Genomic DNA, 25,253 nt, shown 5'->3' on the forward strand with positions numbered 1-25,253 from the left:
GATGAAAGTTTATAAACACAGTATTATACTCTTTCTTTATTTTCAAAAGGAAGGTGGACATTATGAAATGAAGGGAATGGTCCACCTCAGTTGTTAACATAGCTGCTTCCCATTAAGCAGGTTGAGGAATAAATCTACACATAGCTACAGCTCAAGTCATTAGGAAAATTAGGCCCACAAGACTGGCCTTACTTATCCCCACTATTAAAAGTTCATTCCCAGCTAACTAAATGTCTTTGCAGGGCTTAGATCCAATTTAGATCTGCATTATTACCCCTTTGGCTGATTTACAGCTTTGGCCCTTCACTCTGATTCTGTCCAGATCCCATTGCTACTTCACCAACAATAATTTCACTATGACCTATAGATAACCCTTTTGCTTCTGGCTCTTTTGCACTCTGCTTTGATTGCTCCACTGCTGACCTCTTCACTGAAGGCAATTCCAAGATCCTGCCTTTGTCTTAATCACTGTTGATGGAATGGTTCCAGATACCATGGCATCATGTACCATGAGGCCTCAGCTGGCACCTTGGACATCACATACCCCACTTTGAAAGTCCTGACTCTAGCAGGTATGCAATTCATTTTGGAATTAATACATAAATTTTCTTGGTCCTAGCAATTTGTATTTTAACTTCTGTAAATTCCTCACTTCTCAATTAATCAATAAATCAACAGTCATTTACTAAGTGCTTGCTATATGCCAAGTATTAGGTATTAGGAATGAAAAAAGAAAGAGTCCCTACATGAGCTATTATCAAAAGTAGCAAATACAAGGGATTCTTTTCCTAGATTTATTTCTTTCCATCTATAATAAGCTGACTGAACCATCCCTGGAGGAATCTTGCAAAGCTGGCAAGTTGAGAACCAAAGATAGGTTGGTTCCCCTTCCTTAACTCTATGCCATGGAATGGGTTGAGTCTTGTTTTGGTACAAGGGTATTTCCATTCTCCAAGTGTATTTTTTTACTTCTTCCCTCATAGGTTTATGAAATCTTTGCTATGCATGAGAAGAACAGAGGCATGAAAATAACTGTTTCCTTTTAAATATTCTACATTTCAGATAAATTCATTCTTGTTTTGCCCTCTCTTGCCTTTGCTCATACCATTCCAAATGCCTGGAATAGGCTTTTCCCGTCTTTTGTTGTTGTTAAGTCATTTCAGTCATGTCTGACTCTTAATGACCCCATTTGAGGTTTTCTTGGCAGAGATTCTGGGGTGGTTTCCCATTTCCTTCTCCAGATCAGTTTCCAGATGAGGAAATATGAGGCAAACAGGGTTAAGTGACTTGCCCAGGGGCATAGAGCTAGTAAGTATCTGAGGCTAGATATGAACTCAGGAAGATGAGTCTTCCTGACTGGCATTCTAGCCACTGTACTGCCTACCTGCCCCTCCTAAATCTCTTCATATTGAAATCCCTCCCTTCCTTCTATGCCCAGCTCAAGTGCCATCTTGACCCCTTAGTAACCCGATTCTCCAAGCAGAAAGTGCTCTTTGCTCAAATTTCTGATAGTTTTCCTAGAACTTCTGTCCATTGTAATTACCTTCTCTCTGGTATCATGGTTATTTGTGTACATATTTTCTTTCTTCTCCCTCTCTGTTTTCCTCATACATTAGATCATAATTTCCTTGAGGATCTATGTGTCTGTCTTTCTGGTCACCATATCAAGCACTATAATCAACAGACTGTAAGCCCCTTAGGGGAAAAGACTATTTTATTTTTATCTTATATCCCCAGTGCCCAGCACAATGTCTGGCACATAGCAGATCCTTAATAAATGCTTTTTTTGATTGATTAATAAATGATTATTAAATTAAATATGTTAAAGATCCAAGGCAAGTCCAGAGGTTCCAAATCGTCTTGATCATTAGAGCAAAGACCTAGTTGGTGTTTCTGCTTCAGATTACCTTTCTTTGTTTTACCCAACACAGCACTTGTCTACCCTTTGAATATTTACAGCACTCTCATCAGAAATGGCCCCCTGGAAGTTAGATCACATAGCTGCTGGTAACTTTCTTGTTGCATTTTCAATAATTTTCTATTATTGTGCTGCTGACTCAACCCAAGAGTATCAAAACACAGCCAGAAGTTTTGGTGTCAGTTTTCTCTGAGGGCAGGGTACAACTCTCAGCTAAATAGTTCTTTAAAAGTAACTAGTCAGCTGGAAAGTGGACTACAATGACTACAAGCCATAGAAGGAAATTTGTGAGAACAGAGTAAGCAACTTCTCTGAGAGGGCAGTAAATAGAAAGGACAGAGTTTGAGAGGAGCACCTACCTTGGCAAGCAGCCGAGGTTTGAGCAGTAAAGGCTGAGTGGGTGATTGTTGGAGGGTAAGTGAGATAAGCCAGAAAATGCCATTTTCTTGAAACTTTTACATGCTCCAGATCAGCGATGTTAAACTCAAATAGAAACAGGAGCCACTAAACAGTACATGAGAATCCCTGAAAACTGTATATTGACTTAGTTTAAAAAATATAATATTATCTATGCCTTATTGCATTTTTATTTATTTTGTTAAATATTTCCCAGTTACATTTTAATATGGTTTGGGTCACACTCAGGAGCAATGTGGGCCACGTGCAGCCTGTGTGTTTGACATCTCTGCTCCAAATCACCAACAATAAGAGAAATGAAAATTAAAATAGCTCTGGGGTTTTACCTCATTCCGTGCAAACCATAAAAGGTCAAAAAGGATGGGAATGCTGGAGGGGCTATGAAAAGACAGGCACCCTGATGGATTGTTGGTGGATCTGTGAAGCAGTACAGATGTTCTGGATTTCAATTGGAATTATGCAAGAAAATGGCCAAAATGTTCATATTCTTTGGACTAGTAATCCCAATCATGGTATATAATATATATATATGTATATATATGTATATATATATAATGAAAATGATCCTGAACATCATCATCACAGTTAATTAACATTTATATAGCTCATGGAGGCAGCTAGGTGGCTCAGTGGATAGCATACCAAGCTTGGAGTCAGGAAGACTCATCTTCCTGGGCTCAAATCTGGCCTCGGACACCCTCTCTTCGCCTCAATCCACTGGAAAAGGAAATGATAAACCACTGGTATCTTTGCCAAGAAAATATCCATGGACAGTACTGGTGTGGTATTATGGTCCACGGGATCACAGAGAGTCAAACATGACTCAACGACAACAACATATAGTGTTTACTATGTGCCAAGTGCTCTGCTAAGTAGTCTAGAATTATTATCTCATTTGATCCTCCTGAGCCCAAGGCCAATGCTCTATGCACAAAAGTTTACTAATTTGAGGAGGGAGGGAGTACTGACACCTGAGGCAGTCAGGAAAGACACCCTGAAGGAGGTGGCATATTAGCTAAACCCTGAAGGAGGTGGCACATTAGCTAAACCCAAGAGAAGGATTATAAGAGGTGGAGGTGAGGAAAGAATGAATACCAGGCATGGAGGTTGCTTGTGCAAAGGTACAGACTTGAGTGCTAAAGAATGAGTTTGAAGAATAGCTACTGATCTGATTTCTCTGGAACACAGTGTTTGAATGGGATTAATGTGAAATAAGGCTGAAAAGATATCCTGGAACCAGATTTCGGAAGGTCTTAAATGTTAGGCTGAGAAGTTTACGTTTTATCCTAGAGGATATAGGAAGCCACTGAAGGCTTTCAAGTGGGGAAGGGATGTGGTGACATTAGCAGATATGTGGCTTAGAAACCTCATAAGGTTTAAAACCTGAAGGTACCTTAAAGGTCCCTCTAATCCTCTGAAATCCTGTTCTATTGTCAACACTGTGCTTTGTATCAGATCTCTCCTTCACCCTTCCCCAACCTCTCTCTCCTACACTGGGCGCATTCTCTTTCTTTTTGAAGCTCCCTTTTATGTGCCATATTTCACAGACAAAGAAACTGAGGAAGAGGGGTTAAGTAACAAAATCAAAGTATACTCCAGGAATGCCAGAGGAAGGAGACATTTAAATAAATAAAGTATAGAGTCTTTCTTTCCACCCTTGTTCTTCTAATGCAGCTGAGCTGAGGATATAGCCTCAAATAATATTTCTTGTAAGCCTGGCACAGCTGGTACTTTATGATCAATATTTGCTAGTGGGATCATCTTTATGAGACATTTTGTGCTATGGGAATGTAAGTGGTTATTTTCTCTTTACGCAAAAAGGCAGTTGTTTCTATTCGGTGAGCTGTAGCCAAAGGCTGTGTCGACACAAAATTATGTTTTGAACTAACAGCCATCTTCAACTGCAATCCCAAAAATTCAGGCCCAAAAAGAGATCCTTTGAGGCTTGAATTATCTAAATTGTTCAAGCTTTGCTAGCATAGTGGAAAGCGCATTGGACATGAAATCAGGAGGTGAGGGTTTGTCTACAAGGTCTGACAGTGACTAGCTGTGTTTTAATAAGTTACAATAACACTCTAAGCCTCGATTTCTTCGATTGCAAATTAATAATAAACTGTATGGGATTGTCCTGAGAGATATCCTGTGTAAACTTTCAATCACTGTAGAAAACTATAATTAATAATGTATTATTAACAATAATATTGCTAGTAACAAGTCCCTGTGTTGATTTTGTAGTGTAAGCACCATCAACATACTCCATCTGAAGCACTTCATTTTATCATGGGGGAAATTTAACTAATAAATAAAATGAGGCCATTTCTCCAAGCATGATATCTTTTATTAATAGTGGCATTCAATCTATTAATAAAGGATACGTCAATGGTGTGCCTTCATTTGTACCAAAGACCCAGAGAGAGAGCTAGCAGGGTCTTTTATCCCTACGATGTGTCTTCCTTCTCATTGGCCTGATGGTACATCATTGGGACCTGCCCTGGCAAATCCAACTGGCGAACATTTTAATGAGGAGGTAGGCTAGGAATTTTCAACTCCACCCTATTACTTCATTTTTGGAAGGGGGGAAAGACAGCTGAGAAAAGTGAGCTGGCCCTCAGATGCAGCTGATTAAGCTCCTCTCTGACTCATAAGGAATACAAGTTGCTTGCAATCTTAACCAGAAAAAGATAAACCATCTCAATCATGTTTTCACTCATTCTCTCCTTTGTAGACCAGATTACCCCAAACTTTAATGAAAGGAGCAAGGACAAAGCTCATTCTCCCTGGGGGAAGTTCTAACTCAAACTGAGTCCTATTTATAGAGGAAACAGAAGCCAGGGTCCCATTTAGTTCGGGCTCAGTACAAACTAGTTAACGAACAGATGCCTTGGGTGCTAGGAGAGATCACATTACTCAGTCAGCCCCTTCAGAGACTACCCAGCCTTTTCAGGAGTGGGTCCTTGACAAAAATAGGATGAAAAAGAATGAATCACAAATAACTGGTTATTAATATAATGGTATAATATTAATTTCCCTCAACCACATTGAGGATATCACTTTTTTGGTCTACTTTCAATAGATATTTTCTTCAGTTAAAATCCATCTGTATAATATCTCATGCAGAATGTGCAGCTGGTCTGTCTCAATGATATGTGAACCATCAACAAATGTAATTGTGGATACCATCCACTGGATGGTTTTTCAAGTCCGGGATTGACTCGTCTAGGGGGCAGATGGAGTATAATTTTGTTGATATCACTGAGACTATATGCAATTAGATTGAATTGCCATGTAAATAATTTGGAAAATATAGTAAAATGTACTATTGACACTAGCAGTGGTGTTGTTACTTTCATTGTGTGCATTTCCTCAGTGTCTTCTAATTGCATGGACTCAAAATATAGCTTTGTGAAATTTAGGTGAACAAAGACTATAATAAGAATAATAGCTAGCACTTCGGTGGCATTTTAAAGTTTGTGAAGAACATAATAAAAATCATCTCATTTTATCCCCATAGCAACCTTACAAGGTAGATATTATTATTATTTCTCTTTTACTGATGAGGAAACTGAGGCAGTCAGCAATTAAGTGATTTTGCACAGGGTTACATAGCTAGTAAAGGTTGGAGACTAGATTTGAACTCAGGTCTCTCAGGCAACTAGGTAGCACAGTGTATAGAGTGCTGGGCCTAAAGTCAAAAAGACTCATTTTCCTGAGTTCAAATCCAGCCTCAGATTTTAGCTGTGTGAACCTGGGCAAGTCACTTAACCCTGTTTGCCTCAGTTTCCTCAGCTGGAGAATGAGCCGGAGGAAGAAATGGCAAACCACTTCAGCATCGTTGCCAAAAAAAACTCCAAATAGGGTCATGGAGAGTGAGACACAATTGAAACAACTGAACAAAAAGAAAAAAAGAATTTCCTGGCTCCAGGCCAGCGCTCTAGTCACAGTATCACCTAGCTGCTTATAAAAAGAAAGCCATAAAACCATGACTCTACAGCTAACAATTAGATCAGGACAAAAATCTATCTAGTTATCTTTTTTTGGAGTTTGAGGGAATTCAATTTAAACATTTCATGGAATTATAGAATTTGAAAGGGGCTTCAGAGATCATTTAATCCAATGTATTCATTTTACTGATGGGGAAAATGAGGCTTAGGAAAGTAAAGGGACTCAAGATCACACAGGCAAGTGGTGACAGAGCCAAGACTAGAAACCAGGTGTCCTGGCTCCCAGCTCCAGGCTCTTTCCTTCCCATAGTACTTCCTGTCTGAGCTCTCAACATGTGAACCAAGTTCAGTTCTCAGAACTGTATTAAACCACGAGCGAATTCAAATTTCACATTTATAAACACCTACTATGTGCCAGGTGCTGGGGATACAAAAACAATGTAAGAGTCCCTCCTCTTAAGTAACTGGAGCAGGGCTGGGAAATTCAACATGTACCACCATAAATAAACACAAAATAAATTTGAAAGAGAGAATACCAATAATTAGCTGGAGTTGAGAAAGTCCTAGTACAGAAGTGGAAACTGACCTATGCTTTGAAGGAAGCAAGGGATTTTATGGGGCAGAAAGGAGAAGGGGATGCATTCCGGACATGGGGAAACCACTCTTTCAAAGAACTATAGGCAGGAAATAAATTATGAGCTATATTAAATTTGGTCATCTGACAAATTGAAGTCTTCTTTTATTATCAGAGATATATAGCTTTCTAATTAAAGATATATACCTTTCTAATTAAAAAAAAATTTATACTGTGAATATTATCCCAAACTCTAGTAGTAGATGAAAGAACAAAGGAGAGAAAAGTGGAATGGAAAAAAACTTCATCTAAGTATTTTTTTTCCTGAGAAATTAATAGCACCAGCTCTGGAATCAGAATTCTGGGTTCAAATCATACCCCTGACATTTACTACCTGTATAACTGACTTTAGGCAAATCACTTAACTTCTCTGATTCTCAGTTTCCTCATCTGCAAAATGAGGGAGTTGGGCTAGGTAGTATTTATCATTCCCCCTTCAAGATACTTTGAGAACTGATCTTTTAGTACCCTCAGAATTATGTCACTTCTAGCAAAGACTCCCCTGAATATACTTGTTCTATCCAGCTGTTTTTACCATGTTTATTCTTTTTGGTGCCATTTCCACTTCCTCCATAAGCACATCCAAGATGGTGGCATGTGGTGGCTCCAATGTCCTCAATGGTAAAAAGTTTGTTATAAAAATCTTTTTAAGTCATCTATTTCTTGTCCATCTTCCAGTTTTTCTCTTAAATGCCCCGGAATACCTTGTTTAGTGCCATCTCATGCAAAGCTTTCTTTAGACTATTTTTTTTTCCTTTCTACTTCTTATTACTTAATAAGGCAATACTACTCTTTCTCCATAAGATTTTACAAATGAGTTTACCATCTACATCTGTCTTGTCCTTGGCTTCCAAATCTTTCTACTTGACAACTCAGTCAAATGTTTGCTCACTAATACGGTTTTTAGGATACCTTGGTGTCCTATTATGGTAATTTATTCACATTAGTAAAAATTCTACATGAAATTATTATAAGTAATATTGCTTAAGTGAGAGCTGTTTAAATTACATGCAATATTTTTCTCATTTTTAGTCTCATAACTGTATTAATTTTTATCTTGGTTCTAAATTGTTGGTCTGTTTGTAGACATACAGTTGATTTAAGAATTATTCCCATATGAGTTTATTTCCTGTCTATTAAAATATAATCAATTTCTTTTTTTGTGACATTATTTAAGATGGCCAGCCTCTTCCAATTCTTCTTTTCAAAAAGCATTAGTGATATATGGATATGAGGCTTCTGTAAAGCCTCTTTCCTTTCTTATTCAATGATATTTTCCAATATGTTTTTCCCCACCCTCACTTAGTTACAGCTTTGCATTGAAGTCACCAAGTATCAAAGCATATGTCAACTTAATTTGGAGAGTCTTATCTTCATCGGATCTCTCTCTCTGATTCTCTGTCTCTCAATAACAAAGACAACAATAATAATTTTTATTATTATATTGAGTTAGTAGTAGGCCCCACATGTAGTAAAGAACACAGCCAGTACACATACCTAGGGGTCTGTCTCCAAATCCAGTGTTCTTTCTATTATTCTCAGTCTCTCTCTCTCTTCATCTCTCTTTTCCTCTGTCTCTTCCCTTCTCTCTCTCTCTCTGTCTCGGTCTCTGTCTTTTTCTCTCTGGGGTATGTGTGTATGTGTGTCTAAGGTACTGATGCATGAGCTGCAATGATTTTCATGGTGGTCTTCTTCCAAACATTTTTCATGAGCTCTCTAATATGAGATGAATAAACATCTCATGAAATGATTTTCTCATTGCCTTAGGGTGCACAATAAAACTTACTGCCCATTCCTATGTTTGCTTCTCCAAAGAGAATCTATGAGTCATTCTTCCATTTAACTGCAACTTCCTTTTGTCTTCTGGTTTTGTTTATAGAAAGAATGTCACGATTTAGGTCCTCCAGTCGTGTAACTACTTGTTGGTCATTAGACAAGAATCTCACATACAGAGTACCATCAACTAAGTGAATATTTAGAGACTGTCTAAAATCTGGTTCTCAGTACCCTCTTCTGTCCCCTTTTCTGCCACTCTGACACAATCGAGGCAGACATAAAAAAAGAAGGAGGGGGCAGTGCTACAAAGGAGTAAAGTTTCTTTTGCATTTTTCTTTGATTCCTGTATTGCAATCTATTTTCTTCATATTAGATTTTTAAAAAATGAACAATGCTAAACACTCAAGAGACAAATAAGTAAAAAGTCAAACACAAACAGGAATGTAACTCCCAAGAACAATTGTCTGTTTTTAAACGTATCTAGCAAAGTCTCTATCAATGTACCCTCTGTGGCATATTTCATTCCAAATAACACCTAGAAATTTATCCTCTTCCTTCATACACAAAGACAAATATACATCATCATGCTGCAGTTCTAAATAATTTTGTATCAAAGAGACCTAGCCCCAAAGTCTACCTTATTCTTCCTTTGACATATTTGTTGATGGTTAAATACATATTTAGTGGCTGAAAAATGCCAGACATCCACTACCTCGGGAAACTAAATCACAAGCAATGGGGACTAAGAAAAGGAATGACTAACCAGTCTTTTTTTTTTTTTTTTTAAGGAACTGAGCTATGGAAGATGTTCACACACACACATGTATGTATTATATATATATATATATACATATATGTTTGTATATGTATATATATCAGGTTATAGACATGTTTCTCTTCAGATATGGAAATAGCATAAATGAGAGATCATCCATTGAAAACATTCCCACATAATACCTCCCCTCATTAGCATTTACATTTTTAAATGCCTTACATACTGTTCAAGATTTTATTTACACAATCAACTTTTTTTTGTTATTTTCTTAGTTAATATGTGTTCCATTGTTTCAGAAGATAGGACTCTTTAAGTGTTCATATCACAAGGTACTTGTAGTAGAGTGGAAAGAATACTGGATTTGCAGTCAGAACCCTGGGTTTGAATACTAACTCTACTCTTTACTAGCTGTGGAGTCCTGAGTAACTCACTAATAATAATAATTATTATTATTATTATCATTATTATTCTATAGAACTTTAAATTTTGCAAGTGCTTTATATATTTATCTCATTTAACCCTACAACAACCCTGTGAGATAGGTGCGGTTTTTATCCCCGGACACTGACAGAGGCTAAGTGACTTGCTCAGAGTCACACCCCTAGTAAGTATCTGAGGCAGGATTCTAACTCGGGTCTTCTAGACTCCAAGTCCAATACTCAATCTAATATGTCACCTTTCCTGACAAAATCAGGATATTTGAACTGTTGTGCAGGAAGATATACATCAAGTGCAATGCCCCCTACTGGCAAATGTATGAGAGGACAGCCCGGCATAATAGAAAGATGGAGGCCTCAGAGATAGAGAATCTATGTTCAAGGCTCAAGCTCTGCTGATTACTAGCTGTGTGGCCTTGGGCTAGGCATTTAACTTCTCTCAATCTCATTTTCTTCATCTGTAAAATGAAGGTGTTGGACTAAATGACTTAATAAGTTTCCTTCCCTATGTCATGGATAAAAATTGCAAAGAACAGACAAGGATGGATGTATTTCAATCTATTCCACTCAATCTGCATTGATAAAATCATGGATCCATTTGAGAACTGGTTATGAGGTTTTCATACATTTCATAAATCCCTTGAAATATTGCTCAAACCTCAGTAAGGTTACTACAGTAACCATGTGCCCATAGTATTTAGAAGGAAGCTTTCAGTTGAACCCATTGGCTATAGTCCTGCCTCATGATAGCCCAAGCAGGGAACCTTATAAGTAGAGGTACCACCAACCAATTATGCCCCCCTAAGAAAGATTTCTTATATGTGTGTAGCCAGAAAAGGAGGGACAAAGGTGAAAAATAAAGTGATACCCTCAATTAACATACCATCAGGAAAATAATCTGTTGTATAATAGAAAAGCTTTCTCTATCATACATGATTTCACAATAAAACAGCAACATTGGAACAAATAAAAGGTTTGTTTGTTTTAATTTACTCATAAGTATTGAGCATGACTGGTTTTATTTATTAACAAGACAGAAAATACTTTGAAGGTAGCTTCTATTTGTCTTTGGTAAATAGTGCTGACCGTGGACAAAACTATAAAGCTCTGAAGCTTATCTTCAAAGTTTACTGACATTTTCTTTGCCGTTCCCTCCCCCACTCCATTCCTTCCACTGCTTCAAGCCCTCAGTGGCTATAGCTTTGTCATGGCTCCTCCATCCCCATCAAAAGAGTAGGATTTGATTTAATTTACATTTGTTGATTGATTGACTGATAACATTTTAGTGTGAATGAATATCAAATATCCGTCCTTGGGTAAATTTAACCAACATTTCCCACTAGAAGGAACTGGTAATATTTAGTTTGGAGAAAAGAAGATTGTCTATGTGCCCTCCCTCTCTTATATCTATCATTAAATATTTGAAGAACTATTCAAAGGAAGAAGGATTCGACTTATTCTATTTAAGCCTAAAGATGGGGAATAAAACTAATGGCTCTAAGTTACACAGAAACAGATTTTGACTTAAGGTAATAAACTTCTAACAATTAGGTCTCTCCAAAAGTCAAGACAGAAACCTATTCCAATGTCTGAACCCTTTGTTGGAGATGTTACGTAATTAATGCAAGCTTCAGGTAAGGGCTAGACTAGATTACTTCTAAGTACTTCTAAGGTCCCTTTCAACTCTTCTTGAATTTTTGCAATTTAAGTCTCATCTCTAATTATGGAATGAAAGGCATCAATTCTAGTTCAAGGAGTTTCAGGTACCAGCAAGTGAAGAGACAACTTGGCATAGTGGATAAAAAGTAGGATAGGCCTGGAGTCACGAACACCACAGGTTTGAATTGCACCTCAGACACTTGCTAGTAAATCATGTGACTTCTCTGAACCTCAATTTCCCATCTGTAAAATGGGTATCATAACAGCACATGCCTCTTAGGTCTATCATGAGGAGGAAATTAGATAATCCATGTAAAGAACTTTGTAAACATTGAAGAGTGATCTAAATATGAGCTAAAGAAAGATATGTGGTTGGCAGATGGTCAAATACATATTTAATGAATGACATGTATATTCCAGAGCCCAGTTCCTAAAAATATAAATATATTTTGACCATTTAAACTCAAACCAAGGTTTGACTTATACTAAGGCAGGCAAACCTGATTTAGTACTTTTAGGATATTCCCACACTGAAATGTCTTGGCTTTTTTTTTTTTAAGGATGTTGGAGGCAGGGGCAAGATGTCACTTATATCATCTTTCCACCTCCACACACTTCAGATCCCATCTGAGCATTGGTCCCCTGGTAAGCCCCCTCCCTCTGAGCCTTCTCTTTCCTCTTTGGTCCTGTTTGATCACCAGTTGGGCTACTTTGCCCACTTCTCCTAAAACTATACACTCTATCCCCTTCCTTTTACCTCACAATCTCCACATTCAAGTTGTACCTTTTCTGATATCATTTTGGTTAGTAGCTAGTGATAATTTTCTATGATAGCCCCTCCTCATCTGACATCTTGAAACCCTTCTATTACTCCTACAGTATTCTTAACATTGTTAAGAATGTTAATTGTTATTTATTTCTTATTTTGACAATTAGATTTCTTATTTTTATAAATAGATTGCTTCACTTACTCAGACTTCAGTACATCCACATGAATCCAAAGAAGTTGATCAATGTTCAGTGAGAAAGTCATTGTAAACTAGTTATATTGTAAAACAAAAACAGATGATTTACTGATTTCTTGCCCCCTTCTACTTTTTAATCCACTTTTCCATCAATTTTTGGGGGGAGGGTGGTTCATATAGACCCAATCTCAAAGAACCCAGAAAACCCAAGAAAGCATGAGTGCTAGCCATTTGGTAAAGATCTGGAAAAATAATCTTGGATTTCATCAAGCTCTTGATGGTCTCTGAGCAAGATCAATACTAAATGCATGAAATCTCACCTTCGTGTGAGCTGAGCTCTTAATTATGGGCCCCTCATTCAATTTTATTTCAATCAGCAAGTAGTTATTAAGATCCTACTATGTGCTAGACACCATGTTAGGCCCCACAGACACAAAGATTTACTGACCTCTACTAACTTACTTTCTGTTGTGCCAACAGACACAGATTTTTAAAAATACAAAATGCAGATAATGTCAATGCAAGGTAATTTTGGGGTGGAGGGAGAGTGCCAATAAGCTAGGGAAGGGAATCAGGAAAGGCCTTGTGCTGGTGATGACGTGGGAACTGAACTTAGAAGGGGGCTAGGAATTCTAAAAGAGAGAAGGAGAACCTTCCAAGCATGGGGTACATACAGTCTGTGCAAAGGTAGGGAAGGAGGAGATGGAATGTTATATATGGAGAAGAGAAATGTAGGTCAATTTAGCTAGAACAGCATTGGCATGGGGGAAGGGGGAGGGTAATGTGAAATCAGACTAGAAAGATAGGTTGGAACAAGATTATGAAGGGCATTAAATGCCAAGCAGAAGACTATGTATTTTATTTTAGAAGCATTGCGAGGCTACTTAAACTTCTTTAGTAAGGAATAATTAAAAATATGCAACAATGAAATTGAATTCATGGAATTAAGAAAAACGGGTCATGTTTAATTTTTTATAACAGATTGTGTGAGTTACCAATTAAGTATCAACAAAGACAGCAAATGGACATCCTAAAGAGAATAATAAAAGTAGTTTCTCACTCATCTCTAATTAATTACATAAAAAGTTTTTAAAGACTACAAAATGTTTTTCTTCCCTTTTTAGAGCACATTTGTAATTTAAAAAACAAAAACAAGTCAACAGTTCCCAAAAGTAACTGCAGATTGTGCAACGATCCTAAGATGAGAGGAGGTAGGTGGGATGGATCAGGTAATCAACAATAAATTAAGAAAATCAATAAAGTAAAATTCAAGGATAATCAGGATGCCATTGTTCAATGCTGATGGTACAAGGTATGTCGATGGAAGGAAGCTTCTTTAATACGCCCCAAAGCTTATGTTTGGTATTATGACTCCAAATGGTGCAATAGCTTCTATGGCTCACTATATGACTTGGTGATTGGTGATACCTGGGGTAGAGTTGTAAAGGACATGGTATGCTTTCATAAAGGGAAGAGGACCCAAGATAAGCTGAGTGAAGATAGAAGGAAACACTAAAATCAAGATAAGGAGAGAGACTGTGCATATAGGGGTCTCAAACAGTAGATTCAGAATCAAAGAAAGGGATTACTCAGGATTTTTATTAACTGAGTCTTGGGGACATCAATTGAAAGGAGTATGGCTTTAAACTGAGATTGTGAGGCTTTAATCTATCGCCAAGAAAGGAAAGGGCCTGTTTAGTTTCTCCATTGAGAAACTGAGACAAAGGAAGTGTAAATTGGGCCTGGCTTTGGACTTAGGATTTATTAAACTTCTATGATGTGCCAAGCCCTGTGCTAGGCTGGAGACATAAATACAAAAGTGAAATAATCTTTGTACTTAAAGAGCTTATAATCCAGCTGGGGGAGATAATGTATATAAATTGGTACATAGAAAATTGACCAAAAAAATGCGAAGTAATTTTGGGTGCCGTTGAGGGGTAGGGGGAAGGATAGAGAGGAGCTTCTTTTAGAAAGCTGAGCCTGGAAGGAAATTAGAGACTCTAAGAGGCAGAGCTGAGAAAGGAGTACATTCCAGGTATGGAGAATTGGCAATCAATAAATATTTCAATCAATCAATCAATAAACATTTTTTAAACTCCTCCTATGTGCTAGGCACTGTGTTAAGCACAAATGAATGGAGACAGAGATTGGAGTGTTGTGTATGAGGAACAGTGAGAAGGCCAGTTTGGCTGGATTTTATTGTGAAGTGGGCTAATGTAAAATAAGGCTGAAAAAGTAGGTTGTTACCAGGTCGTGAGAAGCTTTAAATGCCAGAGGAGTTTTTATTTAATCTTTGAAGTCATAAGGAGTCACTGGAATTCTTTGAGTAGGAGAATGACATCATAAGATCTATGCTTTTAGGAATATCACCTTGGTAGCTGTGAATTGCAGATGAACTAAACTGGGGGTGATACCCGAGGCAAGGAAAACAATTATCTTACTACTTCAATAGTCCAAAAAAGAGGTGAAGCGGGACTATATTGAGATAGTAGTTATGTGAGAGAGAGAAGGGAACTTATTTGAGAGAGTCTGTATAGGTAGAAAAAGAGAGATTTGGGCTATCAATCAGGCATGGGTGAGAGTGAGGAGTCAGGGGTTACAAACCTGGATGACTAGAGGAAAGGGAAATGGGAAAGTTCAGAAGTTAGGAGAGTTTGGAGGGAGAGATAATGAGTTCTGTTTTGGATAGGTTGAGTCTGAGATTCCTATGAGATGTCTAGTTCAAAAATGTTGAAGGGCAGTGGAAGAAAAAGAAAAAGGAAAAAAGTTCAGGGTAGCACCACTGTCATTGGGGTGGGAAAGAAGGAAGGAGGTGAGAGAAATGATTATTTTTGTCTTCTATTAATAACCAATTAATGTCTGGGGATCCATGGTTTTTTCCCTTTCTATTTCCTAGTTCTCTACTAGGTCAAAGCAGCTTCTGAAGGACAGAGCTGATAAGGAGATTGGGTTAACAATTTCCACAGTCTTAGTCCAGGCCCCACTCAACTGGGACATAAGTAGCTTCAGTGAAGGAAGATCCTTTTGTCTACACTGCCCCAGGCAGGGTGGTCTGGGTAGAGACGAGTAAGAGTAACCTAATCAAAGTCACTTCCTCATTAGAATAAGCCCACCTATGATTATAATATTCATTCTCTCATTTATTGTTAACCAATCAGAGTTGACTTCTGCCTGTCAAGAACTCTTCCAAGGGTATTTAAATTCTCAGTGGACCCCCAAAGTTCATTTTTGGCTTATGAGAGAAAGTCAATGACCATCATTTCATTAATTATTTGCTAGCTATAATGAATAAATTGATATTAATTATCCAGAATCTATGTCTCTCAGACTTTTCATTCATCACAGAGGAAAGGAAGGAAACAATTGTTAAGTGCCTACCACATGCCAGGCACTGTGCTAAACACTTTACAAATATTATCTCATTTGGTCCTCACAATAACCCTAGGATCTAAATGCTTTATTATCCCTATTTTACAGTTGAGGAAACTGAGGCAGACAAAGGTTAAGTAATTTTGCCGAGGGTCACACAGCTAATAAATATCTGGGGTCACATTTGAACTCAAGTCTTCCTGACTCCAGGCCCAGTGCTCTATCCACTGTGCCACCCCTAGGTGCCTCTATGGGATCAGAGGGCAAAGCATGAAGAATACAAGACCACACTATTACACAGAGCACCATGCTAGGTGCTAGAGAGAGATTCAAAGTTTAAATAAGAAATTGTTCCAGTCCTTAAATAATTGACAGCCTAGGAATGAGAAAACATCAACCTAGATAGCTTCCTCGATATTTAAAGAGTCTGTAATCTCATCCCTGTGGATATTGCTATCACCAACACAGACTGCAATTCCTCTATACCTTGGTAGATAATCTTTGAGAGTGTCTGTGATCAAAAAATGTATCACTGCAGCAGACTGGTGATGAGACTCTGAATTTAGGTTGGTTGGTCCTATAGCCTATCACTAGGCCTTTTCTTGAAACCTTTCTAGGTTGGAATTATCTGTCAAGGCCTGAGTTTTGCTGACATAGCTTTTAAGACTTTGGGAGAACTCTATGCCACCCTGAGGCACTACAGTATGATTTTGGTGGATTTATCATCTAGTGGGGGACAAAATACCATAACACCAATCCAGAAGGCTATCATCTACAATGAGACAGAAGCACATTGGGAAGTTACAAAGCAAAATGGCATGTAAGATCTGAGTGGGGAAAAGTCACCCCCAACTGGAGGCATAATTGAGGGTTCCCTGGAAGAGGTACCATTTGCCTTTGGCTTTAGAGCCAAATTTAATAGGTAAAAAAGAAGACTGAGGTCAGTCTAAGTATAGGGATCAGTGTCAGTAAAGGGAGAGTAGGTAGATAGAAAAGAAAGGACAATTAAAACTTAGGATACAAGAACAAGTTTGCAGGCAGATAGTAAGGTATTAATGGCAAGGGAAACATTGAAGACACATGCAGCAGAAGGATGGAACAAGTCCTGAAGAAAGCTGAAGGAATGGGAGGATGTAGTAGTTAGAGGAACTAGTCTTTGGGAGTAAGTAGGTATATCTCTTCTTTGGTACCTGGAGGAAAGGAAGGGCAATGATGCTGAGAAGGCTTAAGGAACAAAAAAGAACTAAGGGGAATTCACAATGAATCCTCTCGATTTAAGTAGTAAAGTAGTTTACGTAATCAGCCCTAAGTAGAGCTATGCAGCAAAAGGAGAAAAGAAAATGTTTGGTATAGTTACCTTGGGGAATGAGATAAGGAATAGCTACAGACACTGTAGAAAGACTCCCACAAGGAAGCACAACTAAGCTGATTTATCATTGACTTAAGGTGAGTGAAATCCATTTAATTTCATTACTTTCTCCTGTAAGACTCAGCAGCCCTAGAATTAGAGTAGAGAAATTAAATGATGGGAGTTACCCAGAGACTAGAATTTACAAGTGGAGATCAGAGGGGTAAGATATTCTAGGACAGAAGCTAGTGAAACATTGAAGTTTCATGGCCTTCAAGCTAAGTATGTATATAAATGAAACCAATGGAAGTCAGGAAGATAGACTGGGAAGACAGGGACAGGTCAATGGACTGAAGATCCCAATAAAGGTGAAATATAACTTAGATCTTGGAGGTAACACAATTTTGAGAGAGTCAAGTCTAAGTTATGACTATTTTGGTGTGTGGCTGAAATATGGTAGTGAAATGGAGGTCTTCGAAATTAAAAAGGTTGAGGAATTATGTGGTCACTTTGTCAGGGGGCTGTCAAAATGATTTGAAATTGCTAAGGTTGATAGCTTAGAATGGAGTAGAGAATACTGTAAACCAGGCATTAAAGTTACCATCAAATTAAGAGGATGATCTGGAGGTTGGTAGATGACAATCACAATGATGAGGAGGAGGGTAGCATAAACAGGGAGGACAGGTCATTGAAAGATAATGGTAGAAAAGAGATCTAGAAAACAAAATAGGAAACAAGAAGTGTGCCCAACACCCCTTGTGATCTTTGGAGTCATCCAGAATAGGAGAAGGGATGGCCACATGGATGTAATGGGGGTGATCAAATGGGACAGCCATAAAAGTAAAGAGGTATAAAGAATATTTGTTGAAAAGTTCAAAGATGTACAGGAATTTGTTAACATTAAAGTGGAAGTTCCAAATACAATAAGAGAGTAGGCTTAGTGATAGGTAAACATGGTTGGAATGGTAATAGGGAGGAAAAAGGGTAATATAAAAATAGTAGCGAGTGGTAAGGAAGACGTATGATGGGCTAGCCCATAGTTGTATGTGCATAACTGAGATTAGGAAGTCAGTACAGCAGGAGGCTGTAGTGTGGCATGCCCCACCTCATGATGGCTAAGTGGTGCAGTGGATAGAGTGCTGGCCCTGGAGTGAAGAGAACTCGATTTTCTGGTTATTAATCCCCTATAGGTATTATCTCCTCATGTTAGAATATAAGGGCAGCTAGGTGGCACAGTGGATAGAATGCCAGGCCTAGAGTCAGGAAGACTCCTCTTTTTGAGATAAAATCAGGCCTCAGATACTTAGATGCTATGTGATCCTGTGCAAGTCCCCTGTTTGCCTCAATTTCCCCATGTGTAAAATGAGTTGGAGAAGGGAATGGTAAACTGGTCCAGTATCTTTGCCAAGAAATCTCCAAATGGGGTCACGAAGAATCAGCTCTAACTAATCAACCAAACAACAACAGATCATTCATCCCAGAGTTCAAAACAAAATTCAACATGGTGGTATTTTGGTATGAATCCATGGAGTTCCTCCTGCGGTATACTTTAACCTTTTCCTTCTCAGTGTCAGGAAATATGCTATGGAAATATATATGCACCTCTATACCTAGGACTTCATTGAGCTGGAGCCCTATTGTAATAAAACTCACTCTTATGATATTAAATCTTATCTTAGCATTGTCTGAGCCACGGTATCTAGCTTACCAACCATTACCCTTTTGTAATATGATTTCATTCTTATGGGTCAGTAGCACAAAACATGATAGAATACCTCTAATCACATTAGAGAATACAAAACCTAGACTGTTTTTCATTTCTGTGTTTTATCTCAGTAGCAAATATAATAACATATTATCCATGCATTTGTGACTGGAACTCTTCTCTGGAAGAAAATTCAAGAGTGCATACAATTGTAAACAATTATAAATGTAAGAGAAAAGTAATTTCATGAAACAGCAGTTTGTAGTTTATTGGGCCATGACTTGCTTGTTAGTTGCAGACCTTTGCTAAAACTAATTATTATGTCTCTTTTCACCTCTCCTCTAATTGCTTAGAAATAAGAGAAGACTAGGTGGCACAGTAGATAGACCACTGGGCTTGGAATCAGGAAGGCTCAACTTCATGAGTTCAAATCTGGCCTGACACTTACTGGTTGTGTGACCCCTGTCACTCAACCCCATTTGCTCATCTGTAAAAAGAGCTGGAGCAGAAAATGGCAAACCATTCTAGTATCTTTCCAAGAAAACCTCAAATGGGGTCACGAAGAGTTGGACGTGACTAAAAATTGACTGACGAAGGGAAGACTTAAAATTGTATTAGAAAACAAAAAAGTCATAAACATATTTAAAAAATAATATTAATGTTCCAATGCATAAATTAAACAAGCAACAATTTGAAGATATTTTCATACTTCAAATTGCAATATAACTTTTTCTCTCTTTGTATTTAAATACTTGAACTAAAAAAATCCAGTGCCTGATGAAAAAAAAATTTGGAAAGGTGTTGAGGCCAGATAATAAACTACATTTCTGTTGTCCAAGGACCATGTTACCCAGCTTTGGAGAAGTTATTTGCAAAATGCTTAATTTTTCTTTCACATTATCACATGAAGACTTCTAAGTCACAGAAAGGTTGCAATCTGTATTAGTGGAGAGAGTTCTCACATCAATCAACTTATTGTTCCTTAATGTACATTTATATCTATAGCCATAGAAATATATGCACACATGTACACACACACACACATACACACACACACATACACACTTGCAACATCCATCTTGCCATATGGAAAGAAGGCATAGAATCATTTCTGAATACTGAATACTTGAAAAGAAGGCTTTTAGGCTGGTATGCTCTGGGTCTGATCTTGCCTCAAAGCAGGATAGTAGATCAAAATATCTCTCATGATTCCAGCTTCATGAGAACTAAGGATATGTCATTTTATTTGGACAATTTTGACTTGACTGGTCATTTCATTTAAAAAAAAAGATACCCCAAAGTTTCCTCATTTTAGCAACTAGCATTTGCAAATATCTTGCAGCAAAAAGCTGTAAATCTGTGGAAGCAAAAGATGAGGTGCCAGTCAGGCTGAAGAGCATGCTCATGTAGAATTCACTAGGGCTTACTTTCCAGCAGTCATTATTCTTTGACCTTTAACATAGGCATGTTCAAGATGGTAGGGAAGACCCAAGAAGGCATTGTCAAGGATATAACTATCACTGACTTTGTGACTCAATGTTATCACTTCACAGCTGTTTGGTATACCCTGTGCCTTAAGGCCTTCAGAAATTTACAGTATAGCCCACTGCCCTGAACTCTAACCAGGATCATCCAAAACACAGTGGAACACAAACACAGACGTAAGAGGACTTCCCAGGGTCACACTGCTCTTTCAAACAAAGGACTCCTGGCTCTCTTACTCTACCTCTAGGCAACAAAGTCAACTGTGCCACATATGGGGCAATTTAGGAGCAGCGGGCCAGAAATCTGACTAGCTCTGCATTTAGAAAGTAGCTAAAGGGAGCTTCAGAAAGGAAGAGAGAGGCAAGTGCTCTCATCAGGGCTACTGGCAACAGCTGCTGCCTTCCTGCCTGGCTTTGATGATTGCTCTAACAATTGCTTCCCACATCTGTTCATGGGCCTTGCACTAAGCACACCAGACATAGACAGGAGTCCCCTTTTCTGTCCACTGTCTCACAATAAAAGGGTAATATCAGAGAGTAGCTGTCTGAGTCTCCCTTTCAGTTAATAACCTTGCTGAAATAGGCGAAACAAGGCAATTCTACATGCACTCACATAAGTGCAATTCTACATACACTCAACTAGTGTTTATACTGAATTGATTGGCTCGTGGAAAAAAATTAATTAGTCAATTTAGCTAAAATGGTCAATTTAATCATCTAACCTAAAACAATAATAATTCTCATTTATGAAGCACTTGATACTTGCCAAAAATGTATTACTCAAAACAGCCCTGCAAGTATATACACCATACATAGAATTCAGTATATGTATATATACATATTTGTGTATATATTACATGTATATATGTACAAATAAATAAATATATATGTTGTGTGTGTGTGTGTGTGTGTGTGTATCCTCTAATTTAAAATTACGACCAGAATTGAGATATTTTGCTTTAGGAACCCAGAAGTTGGTTTTAGCTCTTCTGGATTAGAATGAAGCAGTCTGGATCCAGTATTTGTATACTTATTTATTCATTCATGTACTGACTATCTAGCCTACAGCTTGAATAATAATAACATTGTACTAAGGACTACAGATTTTAAGCTGGAAGAGACTTTAGGGATCCCTCATTTTATAAACGAGGAAACTCTAGACTTGCCTTGACTCTCAGGTCAGTGCCTTTTCTGCTCCATCATGCTGCAGTGGCCAGAATATTGGTGCTGGAGTCACGAAGACCTGAATTCTAATCCAGTCTGACACTAACTGTGTGACCCTAAGCATGTCCCTTAACTTCAGTTTGTGTCAGTTTCCTCATCTGTGAAATGGCTACCATAATGACATCTACTTCCTAGGGTGGTTGTGAGGGCAAAATGAGATATCTGTAAAGTGCTTTGTAAACATTAAAGCACTATGTAAATGCTGTTGTTGTTGTTAATCCACTTCTAGGTTTAAGCATTGCTTCTGACGCTGATGGTACTGTAGCACAAGACTGTCAATACTGTAGATATACCATGTTCCCCTTTTTTCCCCTACCCACCCTACTCTGCAAACAAGGGGCACGGTTCTTGGATTTTATCCCAAAATCCCTAGCTACTGCTAGGAACTCTTTTAGTTCCATGGCCACCAGCGACTTGTCTGCAAAGATTTAGAAGTCTTTTACTTCCCTGCCTCAGTCTCCCTCTTCTCCCTCACCCTTGCCCCATTTAAATTTGGGCTAAGGTAGCAGTCAAAAGCTTGACCCAAGGGCTCTTAAAAACAGGGCAGGCTAAAGGGTAAAACTGTGTTTTCACTATGTCTGATTCTAACCCTGAGGTGGTCAGCTGGGAGAAGGTTGGAGCAAGAAAGGAAGAAGAGTGGGAGTGCTAGGAGAGATTAGTAATGATGATAACAATGGTAATGATAGCTAACATTTATATAGGACTTACTATGTACTAGATTGTGTTAAGTACTTTACAACTATTATCTCATTTGACACAACCCTTGGAGTTATATGCTGTTATTATCCCCATTTTACAGATGACGAAACTGAGGCAAACAGGTTAAGTGCCTTGCCCAGGGTCACAAAGCTAGCAAATATCTGAGGTCACATTTAAACAATCTTCCTGACTCTAGCCCCAGGGTGCCCCCTAGGGACCTTAGGAAGAATGTAAAGAAGGGAAGGTGATGGTGATTCATGAAGCCCTCCAATAAAGAGCCCCTTGCTCACTTAATTACCACCACAGAGTGGGGGCTAGAAATGAACCAGAAATGGTATAGAAATGCTTGTGAAACTTCCAGGCAGCTAAAATGGTTCTAAGGCATCCATTTTGACAATCTTCATTCTTGGTGCCCTGAGTGGGAAGCTGCATCACTACTCCCTAAAAGTCTAAAGACAGCCAGACGGTTATTTTGAATTACTCTAAAGAAGAAAGATTGACAGACATGTGGGAATCTGTCTACATTTTACCAATCTCTCAAGTTTCAATTATTTATATAAATTAAATTATTTAGTATTAAAAAAACAGCCATCAATGATACTACAATCATGTGATTGAAATCAATCTTATAATTGAAGTTATGAATTCCAAGACATTTCTTCAGTTTTAAAAATAAAAGTATAACTAACAGTGGCTAAGTACTAGAATTACTGTATATGTGTGAACATTGGATACTAGTACATAAGAAAATAGTAGTTTTCCATTACTGTTACATTCACTGGTACTCTACATCCTGCAATGATAAAAGCAGCAGTGAATTATCAACACTATTTTAGAATATTAACACCTGTCCTGCAAGGTAGAAAATGGACTTTAAAACTGGAAATACATATTTACATTTCTCTTATCACACAAAAATGCAATTCCCTTTCCAGCCTTAGTGAAATGATGCCTTCATTCATTCAAAATATAACATCTCAATAGGATGTTTTTTTTCTTTAAGGTTCGGGTGTAAAAACAAATGCTCCATTGACATTCAAGTTCTCCTACAAAGAAGTCCACTGTTTGCACAGGACTGTTACCTGCACACCTGCATTGGGATCCTCTGATCTATTCACCTAATTACCTTATAATTTCACTTTAGACTTTAATAATAGGAAACTGACACCAAAGAAAATAGAGCAAGAGTAGCCTATGATACAGCTGGCAATAAGAGATCTGAATGTGTCTGACTCCTAAAGAACCAATTGGAGGTTTTATAATTGTTAAAAAGAAAAAAAAAGGCAATATGAATCCATCAACTACTATTTCAGTATTTCACCTCCAATTCTGGGGAAAGCACCATATGGTTTCATGCTCTCACCCCATCTTTTGTAGGTAAAATCACATCTAAAAAAATCTCTTACATATTTACATCCATCACTTTTTTTTTCCCCAAAGATGGAAAACCGGGTCTGTTAAATATATTGGAGAAGGCAGGGGGCTGTGCGGGCAAAGAAATGAATTGATGAGTCTGTAGAGACTGTTAAGAGAAGTTTACAGATAACAGTCAGAGAGTCTGGGAGATGGGAACGAATGAAATATTGCTGTTTAGGATTAGTGCCATGGCAGGGAGAAATATGAACGGGGTCATGGTCAGCTGAAGGGTGGGAAATGAAGAGACTGGGTGAAACGAGGGCAAGCTGTTTGTAGTCATGAGGCCCGAGGTCAGATGGGAAGGAAAACGACAGGATGAGTGACCGTCAGGGCAGTGAGAATGGGAGCGATGTGTGGCTAAGTAGGTGAGAAGGGACAAGCGAATGGTTTGACAGATAGAGACAAGGAGATGGTCCAAAGGGAGGGAAAGGGAAGTTTGCAATGGAAAAAAGGAGTGTTTTCTCCTTCCATCCCAACTCACCAAAGAGGCTGTTGCTAAACCCGTCCCATGCGCAGCCCACCGTGTCCCAGACCCAGCCGCTCTTTAGGCAGGACACGAAGGTAAAGGTGACTCCAAAGAGGGACACAAGCAGGTCACTGAAACTGATATTCACCAAGAGGAGGTGGGTTGGGGTTCGGAGCCGCTGGAATTTATAGTAAAGGACGAGCACCAGCAAGTTGTTGCACAAACCCAGCAGCCCGATGGTGGCGATCAGCAGCGCTAGCAGCTCGTAAGTCCCGGGACTGAAAAGGGGCGCTGGACGAGGGCTCCCCTCCGGCCCGGGCTCCCCTGCAACCCCAGTGCCTCCGGCTGCGCCTGCTCGGCCACTGCCCCAGAAGCCGCCACCGCCGTCGTCGCTACTGTTGCCTGAGAACATGGCTAGGAAGCGGGCTGCCCCGGAAGCAAGCGCTCAGCGCTCGGTGCTTCCAGCTGCTGCCAGCACCCTGGGCGCGGCTGTGGCTCCAGCTCTGGCTCCGGCTCCCGAGCGCACTGGGGCCATGGCGAGTGAGAGCAGTAGCCGCCGCCGCCGGGGCCGCTCCCACGGGAGGCGCCAATGAGAGTGGGAGAAGAGGCAGGCAACCCGCTCTCCTCTGATTCGGCTCAAGGCAGCCTTCCCTTCCCCCACCTCAGCCTCTATCCATGTGCGTGTGTGTGCGTGTGCGTGTGCGAGTGTGTGTGTGTGTGTGTGTGTGTGTGTGTGTGCTGCGCGTTTGCGCGCGAAGAGGGGACAAAAGGAGGAAAGAGAAAACTGTACATCAAAAACGTGGCAGGCACATCCCCCTTACACACTTTCTCCTCCTTTCCGAGGATCTAAGGAAACATACTGCTGTGAGTGCCTGACACTTAATAAGGGAGTAATAAATTCTCTCTCTCTCTCTCTCTCTCTGTCCCTCCCTCCCTCCTGTCATCTCTATCATCTATCATTTCTTTCTATTTTAATGTCCTATTATCTATCATCTGTACCTAGCCTATATCAATCAGCTA

General features: G+C 38.9%; 1 protein-coding gene across 2 annotated transcripts in view; it reads right to left on the reverse strand.

Moving 5' to 3' along the window:
- LOC114049670 (opsin-3-like) overlaps nt 1–24,660 on the reverse strand; it is a 51,989-nt gene extending 27,329 nt beyond the window's left edge. The window contains exon 1 of one of the 2 annotated variants that reach the window (XM_027870982.1): nt 24,249–24,660. In XM_027870982.1, coding sequence (XP_027726783.1) covers nt 24,249–24,645 — 397 coding nt within the window. In that variant the 5' untranslated portion in view covers nt 24,646–24,660. The remainder of the gene's footprint in view (nt 1–24,248) is intronic. The other variant, XM_027870981.1, reaches the window with a different exon arrangement.
- Nucleotides 24,661–25,253: the final 593 nt, after the last annotated feature.

The sequence above is a fragment of the Vombatus ursinus genome, unplaced genomic scaffold (assembly GCF_900497805.2).
Source record: "Vombatus ursinus unplaced genomic scaffold, bare-nosed wombat genome assembly UNPS02014798.1, whole genome shotgun sequence".
NCBI lineage: Eukaryota > Metazoa > Chordata > Mammalia > Diprotodontia > Vombatidae > Vombatus > Vombatus ursinus.